The following is a 14916-nucleotide window of genomic DNA, read 5'->3' on the forward strand; positions in this document are numbered from 1 at the left end:
ACATAACCTCACAGTCAGAGCTGCAGTCAGAAATCAGTGATGTTACCCGGCCAGGAAACTCCAGTGCAGCCTCCTGTGCAGCGAAAAGGAAGGTCCTCTGATGTGCAGGAAAAGGGGAAATTTGTCACAGAAACAGATGAAACTTGAGATGAGTTCCATCCCAAAGGGCAAAGCACATTCACAGAGCAAAGACCAGACAGCTTCCAGCATGGGCAACGTGCTCTGCCTGTGGTTTCTCAAGGAATGAGAGGAGAGGGGAAAAGAGCATTTTTTCCATTCCTGGCTTAGGTTGCTGAAGCCAAAAAAATTCTTGTTGCTGACTTTCATGCAGACAGATAGGGCAGAGGTTGGTATATGTGAACATATAAATGCCACTCCTGAGACTGTGAAGGACATTTGATGAAAGATTCTAAATCAGCACTAGAGGCTATTTATAGAAAATTCTATATCCAAAGACCTGGATCTGCACATTCCCAGTCTCTGGGAAAGTTCAGGTCAAATCTGAATTTTGTTGTCTCAGGCACGTGTAAATCTAAGCAGCCACAGCTGCAGCCAATGTGGGGTTTTTGTTAATGCAGAATAAAAATGCCCAGAGCCTTGGCTGCAGGAGCACTTTTGTTTATCTGATCTCTTCCAAGAGCCCAAGCCTGCTTTTTGAGTAAGAAGCAGATGGAAGAACAAAACAGAGCGAAGGCCACAAAACCATCCTGGGTGACTATTGTCTGGCCAGCTTGGGGTGCAGAGTGAGAGCAAGCCAGGCTCTTTGTCAGAGCCCCTGCCTCCAAGAGGGAACAGCACAGCTCCAGGCTGAGGATTTCAATTCCCATTAGCAGCACAGCCCGTTGGAGCTGCCCAGAGGGCACCAGGCAGCTCCCACCTGCGTTGCTGCAATGAGTTCACGTGGACCAGAGCCCCAAAATTGGGTGCCCAGCATTTTCTGCAGATGAGGCTCAGGGGATTATGTGTGTGCAAAGACCAGCTTCCTTCCCCTTGCACACAGGGCTGTGGCTGCCATGCTGGGCACACTGAGTGCAGCTCAGCAGCTTTGCAGCAGCCCTGACTACCCATAATTGCAGCCTGCTTGGTTGGAGATTTTTGTGGCCTACCCCTGTTGAATTTCTTGCCCGCCTTATGTCCACCAGCCCTCCGCCCCCAGTCCTCAATGGGGCTGGAATAGATACAGAGGAAAGATCAGGAGCAGGGAGGGACTGAAAATCTGTAGTTCTGTCTGAAGCCTGGTGACTCCAGGGTTTTCAGAAGTGTAGGATTTCCCATGGAATTTTCTCTTTGTTAGAGTCTTGAGCTCTGGCATTTTTTCTTGCATGGATTTTACTTTATGTCTGTGTGTTCTGTGACTCCTCTTTAAGATAGCAGCAATTATTTCAGGCTCTTCCACATGTGTTAATAAATGTCTGAACCCTGAGTCCAGTTCAATTTACTCAGCATTTCTACCTGGTTTCAAAAAACAATGGATTACCTTTGAATTAGACAAAGATCAAAATTCTCAGCCTAGAGACATGAAACTGAGGCACAGAACATACTCTTGTCTCTAATGAAGTTAGTAGCAAGTCAAAGGTGGCAATTCTGACAGCCCAACTCCACATTCCTCTCCTGACCATTAGGTGGCTGAGCTGATTAGAAAGAAGATACAGAGAAGATTATCACCTCTGAAAATGACCCTGCAATAAAATTCTTTATAGTGTTTAACCAGTAAGCACTTTTATTGTTGATTCTGAAGCCATTAAGACTACATTATGTTGGATTACAAGATTTTGGCTACATCTCCCACATTTGCATGCAGGCATTACATTTGCAAGGTTTTCTCAGAAAAACAGAGCACGTGCCTAAAATGCATGAAGTTACATGATTATAACATGGAAGCAGCATGTCAGTTACAGAAATTTGTACCACATGTACCAGTAACAAACCCACACCCCCACGTAAAGCTTCTTTATCCCTCAAAAATCTTACTGCTTCCTCTGTCCCACATCTCCATGCCCCAGCTGTGGATCAGCCCACATCCCCACTGTTTCTGAAAACACTACATCTTTCTAAACAAATGAAAAATTAAAAAATTGAGTACAGTACATTCCCCCCATAAAAACTAAAACATTTCCTAAAACATTTCTCCCTCACAACCCTTCTCCTCATCTCCCAAATAAAAAAAAAAACTATTGTAATCTACACATTTGTTCAAGCAATGTTATATACTAGGAATCTCTATTGCATTATTCAAAGGTATATCAGTAACAAACTTCTAAAAAAACTAGGATGACCCAAAAATTCCCCTTGCCCCAAAACTACAGAGAACTGAAAATGCTATACCGCATTATCACACTTGCATGCATGGATCCTGAGCCACCTCTATTTATTCACCTTGAGCCCCTTTTAATAAATAACTGTCCAGCAGTAACATCCAGAAGTGTGCTGTCTCCTCCAAATTAAACTCTATATTTACAGAAGTAGGGCTGTATTCTCAGTGAAATGTTTCTTTAAAAAAAAACCAAAAAAACAAACAAACCACAAAAAAAACCCGAAGTAACAACAATAAAACCAGCAAGTGATTAAAGAGAGAAAGCGCATTACTGATCGTGTTGTGTGAAGACCAACAGGACTAAAAAGCATTAGGAGCACCAGGTGCACATGCATTTGAACTGGTACAGTTCATGAAATAATGTCATTCATTGTTATGCTTGCTCTTTCACATGAGAAGCTGATTCTTTTTCCTTTTTTTTTTTTCTTTTTCTATTTAGGACCGTCTGCTCTGCAGGCTACTCCCACAGATGGCAACACAGGCACTGAGCTTGAAAAATGGCCATAAATATGATTTGATCAATGGGGTTCAGTATCAGGTTTAAACACACTGAATTTCCCTCCCCGCTGCTTTGCACCTTGTGTCATTTCACATCTGTACTAAGTGTGAGACCAAGGTCTCCTGAATCCACATTTTCCTCTGGGATTTTGGGAAGAATCAGATATTCACTTTTTTAGCAAGTGTCAAATGGTGCTATATACTCGAAAATACATGGGAATCATTCCCACATGAGAACATTTCTTAGCAGTGTAACTACTGTACTCACAATTAGCATATACAAGAATGCCAAAACAAACATTGAAACAACAGGCCCATTTGAGGCACTTTGTCCCTTCCTTTATTTTCAGACATTTCTCAGCTTTTGGACTCCAATATTACTGCCTTGATTTCAGTTGGTCTATTTTGATTTATACCAGGTAAGGATCAAGCTCAACAGATGATAAAATAACAACTACTTTCTCCTACTGTGCTGTTCCAGTGCCTAAGATCACTGCAAATGGGTACATTTCTGTACAACCAAAAGGCCTTTCTGTAGCCAGTGCAGCATATTCACTGCTCCCACCTTCACAAAGAAAATTCAGTTTAAGGCAAAAAAGTTCACTTTCCCTTCCTGCTTTACCAGCAAACTAAACCTGCAGTGCTCCTGTCACAGAGGCTGCAGCCAAAACTTGAGTTACACAACAAAAGCCTAATTTTTTTCAGTGAGAACGCAGGAAACTCCATTTATGCCAAATCTAATTCTCAAATCCATGGTGGTTCCTGCTTTATCATACATGAATCCATTCACCTGGGATTTGGCAAAGCCAAAGCTGCTCCTATTCCTGCTGCACTTGCAAGTTGTGCAGAATTGTTAGTATATGTTATCTTTGCAGGACTGTCTACTCCAGCAAAGACCAATAATCTCCTCAATTGCAAACAACTGGCATGTTGGATGTGTGACTCTGAGAAGCCCTGCCTGAGCCAACAGCTCCATGTCACTGGTAGGGAGTCAAATTCCACCAACATTGACATTAGGGCAAATTGCCAACTCTACTCACCTCTCCCAAGATCTCTACAGGTGCAAGACAAGACAAAATCTGGCTCCCAGGCCTTTTTAATTGGCTAAAGTCAACTCTTGACCCACCAAGTCACTGCTTCAATCTCACTGCTGCCTGCTGATAAGACACTTGGCATCCCCAGAGCAGTGGTCTCTTGCAGCCCCACAAGAAATTAAAGCTCTAATGCCCTGCTTTGTCCTGGCATGGGTATCAGTTTTATTGTCCTCTGACATTTCAATTTCTAGGTAGCATTTGCTAGCTAATTATTCTCACACAACCAACGTGAGAAGCTGTTAGGTTCACTGTACATACACTTTACAAATGGTCTTAGACCCAGCAAGGTTACTGTAGGGTTTCCACATTACCAGTATGATGCCCATTCAATGATCTCTGTTTGTGAAGCACCTTTCCCCACCCTTCCTCCTGCCCTCTCACTGCAGCCATCCAGTTCCTTTCACTGGGGTAAAAACAGAGTTTCACCAGAACTGCAGTGGAAAATAGGATTTGTTTTTAATGTCACCTTTCAGCTGAAAGAAACAGAGATAGGTGAAGACTCTGTGTCACACTGGCTGAAAAAGGTCTTTCTATTCATAGGAGTGCAACTCTCAAGCAATTTTTGTAAAGCAAGAGAAACCAAACAAAACCCCCCACAGTTCCCACACACAAGCACAGGCACTCACACACACACACACATACTCTTCTTTCCCCTCCAAACAGAAATCCATTCTCATGAACCAAATTATGCAGACCCTATTCAAGTGTCTAAAAAGAATGAGGATAGGGTTGAGTGCATCCCAATTCTCCTTTCTGATCACAATGAATTCACAGGTCAGCAAAGCACTTGGGCATAAGGAAGTTTCTCTTGACCTGCAGGATATTTTAACACATGCAGAAATGCTTTGCTGGCTCTGGCCTACATTAGGAACAGCTCCAAGGCCAGCTGGCACTCACAACCATGATTCCACTACCTGCACCAATATACATGAGGTAAGAGCTAAGCTCAAGAGAGCAGAGCAGTGCAAGAGGAGAAAGAGGCTCTGTGGTTCTTCTGAGTCATGTTTGACAGCCTCAGCTGCAAACACATGGCATGTCACAGTGATCAGCATAGACTGATGAGAGCTTGGTGGTGTTCTGCAAGTGGGCCTTCCACTGGAAACATTAAGCTTGATTTCTGTTTGTGCCAGTACAACTTTATATGCCTGTAACAACTGCATGAAATGGTCTTAAATCTGGAGCAACTGCACAATACAGTTAGTGTTTTATCCTAGACTTATGTGCCAATAACTCTTGTGATGTGTTACACACCCACACACAGATGGAGAAATAGGTATATGCTGTGTCATAATGTAACATATCATTATTTCTACAACTATCCTAAAAACACAGCCAGTGCCAAAGCAGACCAGCATAGGTTCCCTCTCCAGTACAATAGGTAGTGGTGGAGAAAAAGCAAGCTCAGGTGTTATTTTGATTCACTAGGGAATGCTTTGGGCACAACCCACTCAGGTATTGCTCAGTGAACACTAATAATGGGCTGGCCCCCAGTCCCGCGTCAGGAATTCCCACCTCTGTGTGGGTGCTCACATCCCCTTCTGGTGACACCCAGAATTGAGGGCATGGGAGAGCAGCCAAGCACGTAAAACAGGGATAAAAGCTCATGCTCAGTCTTCACACCATGCCTCTCAGCCATAGGTAGACTGCAGGGTTACATACTAGTGGGATCTGAACTGTCTAAAGAAATAGCTGCTCAAAGAGGAATTTATGTTTTAATCACAAAAGGATGGAATTCTTCTTGGCAGTAAGATCAAAAGGAAATTTATCCAATCAAATAGCAATAGAATCAGTCCCTCAATGCTGCTGATATAAATAACACATTCTGTTTGCTTACTACAGCATCTGTGCTCCAATTCCATGTGTGTTTGCTTCCTTTTGGACTACTCTTTCTATAAATGAAAGCTAAACACCAAGCCAAAATATTTTTCTCAAAATTCCTCTGAACTTTGGACAAATATGAACTCAAGTCTTGTTAAAATCTGGATTTCTAGGTAGAGTATCTCACTTTCAATGGTTATCCTACCATTTCTAAACATATGCAGAGATAGCAGGCTCAAAACTGATTTTTCCAGGGGAAAAAATATATCCCTCTTCTATGATAGATTATTGAGCTAGATTATTGGCACATAGTCTTACGTTACCTCATTACTGTTATAGGCCTCTTAAAACTTCCATGGAAATTCCACCTGCAGAACCAAAGGCAGAAAGTTATCTTTGCAATTGTTGATCCATATTAACATCTGGATGCAGTACTGTTGGGGAAAAAAAAAGCAAATTCCTCAATGAACTATGTTGAACCAACTTGTAGGCGGCAGCTATCGAAGCCACTGATGCACGAGTACCGGCTAAAGTTATTAATGAATGATCTGACACACCAAGTCAGACAACTGTCCTAGCTAAATACATCTTCAAAAGTATACACACAAAAGCTGCTACTGTATCTAGATGATCATTTTGGTTTGTTTCTATACCCCATAGCTCTGAATCTTTCCACTGAATGTTTACTCAGCACGTGTGGTATAAATATATTCATACACTAAAATTGACACTTGGCAATATTTTTTTTCCCTTTTTTTTTTTCTTTTTCTTTTTGCTGACCAGCAACAAATTCTGATATCTTTAACTGTAAACCAATACTCAATAAATATGCTGTGTTCAGCAAAGAGACGCGTTGTGTCGATCAGGTTTTGCTGCACTCTAAGCCATGGGCTGCGGGGGCGGGCGTGAAGGAGGAGGTCCAGGAGGGGCTCGGGATGGAGGTGGCCCAGGAGGTGGCTGCCTGGAAGGAGGCTGCAGAGACACAGGAGAGGAAGGGCTCCTTGGAGCATTGTTGAGGGGAGCGGTGTCGCGCAATGGCAGCTTCGGTGGTGGGCTGTAAGGGGCAGAGGTCCCGTCCGATTTCACACGGGTGAAGTTTATGCACCTTCCCTAGAGGTGAAGAAAAACTCATGATTAGAAAGTAGGTATTTTGACTCATCAGTAGTTAGTCAAAGGTACTATAAGCAGAGAGGTCAGGCTACAGTTCATCCAGTATCATTCTTTGGGTCCTAGAAATTACATTCAAACCACACTGTATTAAAGTTTGTACTTTCCTTGACTTTCAGAGCTACTGCCTGTAGAGAATAGCCTAGGACTGGCTTAAACCAAAAGGGACCACATTGGGACTGTGTTCGCTCTCTGCTGTGCTACTAGAGCAGAACATGTCTAAAGTGACAGCTCCACCCAAACCATGCCTGCCTTGGTGGGATCCCTGACTGCAAAGCTGTGCTTGAAAAAAACTCATAAAGGATTATACCAGAGCAATGACATTAGCAAAGACAATCCATAGCTCTCATTTTCAAAGTGATCCTAGCCTGGCTGATGTCTGTGCTTTGAACATTACACTCGGACAGTACATGTCTTCTGTGCTCCAGTGTAGATGTGGCTCCCCTCAGAAACACCAACAAGGTGTGGGACTTGCACAGAGGGCTCTCCAATGAGCATGTTTTCAGGATGGATGCCGGATGCAGACAGGCAGGACCTGATGGGAGGACTGTGTTTGGAAATTTTAAAAGAGGAGTAGCTTAGATTTGAAAAAAAAGCAAGCACTGGGGACGTCCTAGTCAACTAGGGGCTAAATGCAAATACATCAGGGTTTCCTTTAGCCAAAATAAAGCTTTGCATATGTTCCCACTATCCAAGTTCCTGACAGGAAGAAAGAAAGAGAGAGAGACCCCAAAGACCACCTAGCCCCTCCTGTGGGAAGCAGCCAGAGGCTCCCAGGTAATGCAAAAGCTACATGGCAACCTCAGTGAGGCACCTCAGATAGGCTGCACGCTGCAATCAACAAACTAAATTCAGCTTGAGGTTATAACAACATCCCCTGAGCAAATTCGGAGAAGGATTCCAAATATAGAAAACTTATCTCAAAGCAGCTGTAGATCATGATCCTCCCCAGCTACCAATGGCTGTGGCAGCAGGAATACAAAAACCCACATCAGTCACTGATTCTCTTGGCTCAGTGCTGCCCAGCATGAGAAAACTCTGAAGGTGTTTAGAGAATGAGCTGAGTTTCTGTGGCAAACTCACAAATCACAATTTCCTCAGGAAACAAGGCAAAAGCCATCACAGCAGAACCTCAACTGTTTTGCTGAGCGGCTTCCAAAGCCTACACCTTTGTTCATGAAAACTATTTATTTAAAAAGAGGGGAATCACTCAAAGTCTATCACTTCTCAGAAGAAAAGCAAGCAGTGTTTCAAAAGAAGCTTGTGTAAGCTCCAGAGCTCAGAAAATGATTTTACAAATGCAGTAAAACCCAAAGGGTACCGCCCTACCACTTACTTGGACTGAATGGCTCTGGGCTTCCAGAGCTCAGCTGCAGACACGAATTGTTTGAATGGACATGTTGTTGCCTGCACATGAGACACACTCAGTAGTTCTCTGTCCCAGCTTTCACCATCGCAATTCACCACTACACTTAAACAACAGTGTCAATGAATAGGATAAAATTCTCTTCTTAAAAATCCAGGCTTGCTATGCCAGACTTTGGTTATGAACCAGGTTCATGGCAATACTATACTGGGGCCAGAGCGTTTGCATGGAGGCAAAAGGCAAAAGCCAAGGTCTTTGTTACTTCTGCAAAGATAAACCATTGGATCAAAAAAACCAAGCCAATGCTTTGCTCTACTCCACCACAGAACTCAAGTCCTCACCAGCACTGCAGCAGGGAGCCATCCTTGCCAGGTATTTGTCTTCTGCTGTGCTTCACTGTATTCAGAGCCCACTTGGAAATTCAGCAGTATTTACTGACGTGCGATGAATGTTACAGATCTATTTAACAGCTGTACATCAAATTCATTTTAGAAAACTCAGCCTTAAAATTTATAAAGTTATGAATTTAGAGCAGCTAAATAACCAGTCAGGATGAAAGAAAAAAAAAAACGAAAAAGAAAAAAGGTCAGAGGTGCTCAGATGAGATGCACCATATGGGCAGGGAAAAATTTAGGACAGAACAATCTCCCTCATAGTAAATGCAAAGCTGCGAACCCAACAGTGCTTTTGCCTACAAGCTTTTCCTGCCCCTCTGTTGTGTCTCTCTCACAAACATCAATTCCAAATATATTCATAGTCTATAATCAAAGGGGATCCCATAAATCTGTTTGCATTACTTTCACTTCAGTTAAAGTGATAGGCGACGTCAAACTGCTGCCAGTTTCTGCCACACTCACTGATTTGTCAGACAGATGGGTAATTTAAAGGCCATGCGCTGCATTGTGTCATGAAAAATACGGTTGGGCTGGGAGAGTCTGACAGACAGAGGCTTGGATGATCGATGTATGTATTGTGACACTTCCTCACAAAAGATTATCACTGTTAGCCTACAATCTCATATATCAAAGACTTCTGCTGAATACTGGAGCATATCCTCCTGAGCACTTCAAGCAGCCATTGATAAAATGGGGCCAAGCTCTTAAGCCAGTGTCAGGATTAACAGCTGAAAAGGGAAAGGGAAGAACAAATGATAATACATCATAAGTGATAGTTTGGACTTATCAAGTGTATTTTGTCAAAGGATTTCTAGGTTGAAGAATTAAGCCCTCCACACATCACAGTCTCCTTATAACAGAGTGCCTCTGTTTTTCTACCTAACATGCACATCCCTCTGGGGTTAGTTTATTTAAAAAAAAAATCCACTATGTTTCTCAAATAAACATGCTAACCACAGGATTTTTAATATTCTCTGCTTGAAAGAATTAAGTAATTTCCTTTCCAAAGGCATATAAAGGCTTTAAACCCTGGGAACACAGACAGAAATTAATTACCCTGCACACTTATCTCTGCTCTTCCTGCACAGATGATTAACAGTGATTAAGAAGCCACCACCACCACGTTAGCAGTGGTAATGGTGTATATTTTTCCAGAAGCACGGAACACACCAAGCGTTTCAGGGAAGGTGTCAGAGCTGCAAGGTGCAGCAACACCAGGATGATGTCAGGCACCCCAGCTGTGGTAGCTGTGTCATTGTGTTCTAGAGGCAGATGCTGTGTGTGAGGCCAGCCCTGCTGGCTGGGCCCCGCTCGAGGCGCGACCTGCACCGCGTTCGGCCATTCAGGCACCAACCGAAGGTCACAGCGTGCCATATGGAGCTACGCCCTCGCTGCAGCCCACATCTGCACCCTCTTCCTCATGCACTATTATTTTGCCTCCCCATATGTCCATCCACTTGTTAGGCTCTTGTTATGCTGCTTGCCAAATTGGCTTTTCAAAAAGTACAAATACTGAAGCAGTGGGATCTGCCCTCGTCCCAACTCCAGCTTTTATCCCAGTGTAACAATCACATGTGCAATTCAGGCACTTTGTACTTCTAGGCAAAGTCTCCTCGACCACCTAGGATGTGTTATTGTGTGTGGTTTAAGGGGGGGAGGAAGGGAGGAGCCTCCTGAAAGCCACCGCCTCGTGTTGCTGGGCTATCTTCATCACAGTGCTCACTACACCATTCCCCAGCACTCATTTCCCCAAAAATCTTTAGCTACTACTCAGCAAGTTTTCAATTGACAGAAATGACTGTTAAAGAATCCAGGCAATTCAAAGAGTGCCATGGGGAAGTCTGTTCACCCATGATACTAGGAATACTTCAGCAAAAAGAATTTTAAAAATCCAGGCCATCTGCCAGTAGCTGTCCCTTTTCTCTCTTCATTTTAATACATGCATTGGTGTTTACAAAAATCAAATCCAGTTTCATCTCTGTGCATGACAGTATCCATGTACACAAAAGTATGCCTGTTTCTTATTTTTAGCTACATTAGCTGACCTAATAAAAGGCATCCTTCCTGTTATAAGTTTTGCTTGATTTTCCATTCCCTCTTGGTTTGGCTTACGGAATCCAAGTGCTGCAATTTGGATTTGAAGAGGTGTTTATCTGACTGAAAGAGTTAGCTTCACTTTACTAAGTTTTCTTGTCTTTGATCTTTTAAGAATATGACACTTGCATTTTAGAATGGAATAAAATAAGCTATTTAAAGTTTGAGCATGGCCATTCAAAAAACTAGACTACCAAATTAAAAATGAAGTTGCTCCCAGTAAGGAAGTATTAAATTATTAATTGTTATAATATTTTTATAGTTTTATAATTTTATTCTATTTTAAAGTATTGTAATAATATTTAAATTTAAGTAATTTTAATAATTATTGATTATTTATTGTAAGTATTATTTAGGATGCTGAAATCCAAAATTAATATAATTTCCTTGGGCTCTCTCTCCAGTTTTGTTATCTATGTTTGTCTATGGGATGAATCTGCCAGCTTGCTATGGATCTGGTTCATCAGCATGTAGCTTCACTTCCTAAATATCTCTCAATAGTTCGGTATAAAAATGTAGCTCTAAATCTCAAAAGAATAGAATCAGATTCTATGCTACTTACAAAACCACAAGAGGGAGCATAAACAAAAAGTCACAATTACTTTAGCTAAGTGAAGGCTTTGATTCACAAACCCAGAAAACAATGAGACAGACACCATTAAAGATCAGTGACTTTTGGAAAAATTGAATTTTGGCAAAATTAGGGACTACCCTGTCTTCTAATAAAGAACCAGTGTTCTAGCAGAAACTCCTACACAGAATATCCTAAACCAGCCACTAGGGGAAACTCATTTATCAGAGGTAGATTATGGATACAACACCTGTACAGTGAAAGAGATGAAGCAAGGTGGTACAGAGTTCCCAATATTTGAGTTCCCTGGGCAAGTGTCAGGATTAGCAGCTGGCTCCTCAGGATCTATGAGCATCAGCCTTTGCCAAAAGCTTCCTCACACTGCACTGCTTCACGCTGACTGTGCACTCAACATGTCATGGCTCATTAAAACCTTCATGGATTTCCTGGGAATTGCACTGATTACCCTGCAGCAGACAGGCTAGAAATTAGTGAGCTGCTGAAACAGTTTGTCACGTAAAACCCAGGGCTGCCTGGTTTTCAGGCACATACAAGTTACTTTTACTAACTCCTGCTCTTATTTGGGACTCAGATATCATTTTTGTGTTGAAAAAATAAAGTATTGGAAGTGCCAGAAATTCCCATATTACCAGTTAGGTGACTGACCACATTTTCAGGTTAATAAATATGCAATTATTATAATTATTTTCTAATTATATTATTTAATGATTAAATTATAATCATCAAAATTAATTGTATGGTGGTTATTTCATTAATCATTAACAATTATTTTATGAAATTGTCTTTAATTTTTATATGAAGCCACTTCAGGTTATCAGGGTTCAAATCAAAACATTAAATATCATCAAGTTAAAATATTTGTTTGTGCAATAACCTGACTCTCATACATATATTCCAGTTTAATAAGTCCTCTCTTATACATAAAAATTTTCTGGGAAGCTATTTGGCAGCTCAGGACTGACACCTATAATGATGGTAATCCAAAATTATGAAGAGATAAGAGAAAATGGGGTTGACTGAAGAGAAGAGGCTTTTGTAGGTAAGGTCCAGTAAAGTGACAGTGTCCAGCAATGAGAATATAATCATTTCCTTTTGTGTTGCATTTAAAAAGGAAAATAAGCTCAGTCCATTCTTTTCCCAGTGTATTATCTGGCCTCTTCCTAAGGAAGCTCCTGTCACTTTTGCTCCCTCCCTTCTACGATGGAGTTATTGCAGGGGAGGGAAATCACTGCACTGTGGGCTGTGAATCACTCACTGTAACAGTCAGGACCCTGTAATGCCCTCAGGCACATCAGATAAACTCAAACAGAGAATTACAAAATGAAAATGCAAATGCACAAGGATGATCCTAGCAGCAGCAGCAAGCTCTGTTTACAGCACCAGCATGAGCAAGGTGATGCTACCAAGAGGTGTGACCAACTGGGCTCACCCACAGTGCTGCTCATTGCAAAAGGAATTAGGCTGAGCTTTAGGATGTGGGAGGTAACCCAGCTTCAAACAGGATACATATCCTGACCCAGGAAGGGGCAGTGATATTTAAAAGCAGCTGAGGCACGTGTGAATCCTTCACAAAGTCCACAAAAACCCTCTTATGAGTAAATATCTGCTTTTTCTCCTTTTAGCAACCAAACTAAACCACCCACAAAAGCCTGGCTCACAGGAGCAGCACAGGAGACACAGCACAGAAGTTAATCCCTGCCTCACAAACTCCGACTCCCAAAGGATGAGATCCTGCACATGGGCCAGGAGCTGGGCACATGGTGACAGTGACACACAGCTAAGCTATTCCTTGGGCTGCTGACACATTCAGGACAAAACCTATTGTCTTGGCTGAGGCATGGCTGCATTGCTGCCCAAAGAGCTCAAGATCCCTGAGCCCCTCTCATAGAGGCAAAGTGGGACCAGCCTTGTTTGTATATAAGCTGGGAGGAAAAAAAAAAAATCCTTCAAAGTCCAGTATGCCTCAGACACCCTGGCTGTGGGGGCCAAATAGCTGAGAAAATAGGATTTATGGGGTGGGGAAGGGATGAGAGAGCGCTGAGCTCTTCTTTTGACACTAAATGTGTGATAATCCCATCCAGGGATCCCCCAGGACCAAGGGAGGTAGGCTGCCAGGACAAACTCACAAACAGACCCATGGCATGTATTGCACATAACAGCAGCAATAAAAGTCATCTTTCGGTTCACTTGCTGGCCTAAGGAAAAGTCAATAGCAACCAAAAGTCTTAATTTTTCAGGTAAAACAAGTAAGTCAAAGTAAGTTTAATTTAGGCTTGAAACATGTGTTGTTCATTTCAAATCATTGAGTTTCACACAGAAAAGGTGTTTCAAAACAAAAATTGAAAATATTGAAACTTTTTCAGGGGTATATTTTCAACTTCAGCTAATTCTACTAACATGAAAAAACATTTCCAGACCATCTAAAGGAACAGTTTAAAATCAAAATAAAGACAGTAATAGGGAAAACTGTGTTCAATTCTACCAGGCAATTAAAACAGGAGCTGTTTTGCAGTAAGATTAACAGCTGCACTATCCCAGGCTACTGTAGCTTCTTTTATCAGAATACTGACGTTGAATACAATCAAGTACTGACAGTTTTCCCAGACACACATCTGCAGACACTGTTCCCCAGTTCACAGTCCCAGCTGTGCACAGCACTGCTTGAAACAAGGGGTGGGTCTGCTGGGAGCAGTCTGTTCAGTTAGGTGGGAAACCAGTGCAGGAATACACTGAAGACAAGGGGGCTACTTCCAATTTACCACTGGAGAAAGTGGACAGTAATGAGGAATCTGAGGGAGGAATAGCTCAGCCAAGGAAATCAGACTTTTAAGCCAGGACTAGTACCCTTCACCAAAATAAACTTTGCTGAACACAAACCTACCAACCAGCTCTCTCATGCCTGATACCACTTTTTCAGCTTAGGCACACAAGGAAAGAGACATGAAGAGCCCACCCCAGTACTGAAGACAGGGCTATTCAAATAATAAGCATCACACTCCATTCAGCAGGAAATTGCATGCTGCTTCCAGCCGTGCCTCTGCAAGGAAATGCAGCAATGGGCTACAGACACCTCCTGAAGGAATGGCCAGAGTCACAAGATATCTTGCAGGAATGCACAAAACATCACATGTCTTGGACCTTGCTAAGGCTGTGGCTGAGCTAATGCACAGTGCAGATCCATAACAAAGCCTGTTGATTTTCAGCCCTAAAAAAGCAGAAGTGACAAAGGGAACAGAAGAGTAACACTGGACATAACCAAGGTCTATCAGGTACACCTTACATTCAGTATGAATCTCAAAGTATGACCAGAACAAATCCCACCCAAACCTCAGAAAAATATCTTAACCTAAACCTGCACTCACATGTGTTTTACTGCCTTCCCCTCTCCTGACAGCTTTTATGGATGAGGGTCCCAGAGTACAGGAAGCAAGGAGAGCCTCTGGCAGGTCATGTCATCTACTCAAGGTTATGCAGGGGGAAAAAATGGTATTTACAAGTTGAGGACTTGTGACTCACATCCCTTGTTTTAACCACAGCACCACACATTTCCAGACTTGAATGCTGACCAGACTAAAATG

At 42.3% G+C, this 14916-nt stretch overlaps 1 protein-coding gene across 1 annotated transcript in view; it reads right to left on the reverse strand.

Moving 5' to 3' along the window:
* Positions 1-1702: 1702 nt before the first annotated feature.
* ANTXRL (ANTXR like) overlaps positions 1703-14916 on the reverse strand; it is a 57136-nt gene continuing 43922 nt past the window's right edge. Inside the window, exon 19 of the mRNA XM_071439046.1 lies at positions 1703-6834. Within this exon, the coding sequence (XP_071295147.1) occupies positions 6604-6834 (231 nt within the window). The 3' untranslated portion in view covers positions 1703-6603. The remainder of the gene's footprint in view (positions 6835-14916) is intronic.

This window comes from Agelaius tricolor, unplaced genomic scaffold (genome assembly GCF_023055355.1).
Source record: "Agelaius tricolor isolate 1412-34295 unplaced genomic scaffold, bAgeTri1.0.p SCAF_13, whole genome shotgun sequence".
NCBI lineage: Eukaryota > Metazoa > Chordata > Aves > Passeriformes > Icteridae > Agelaius > Agelaius tricolor.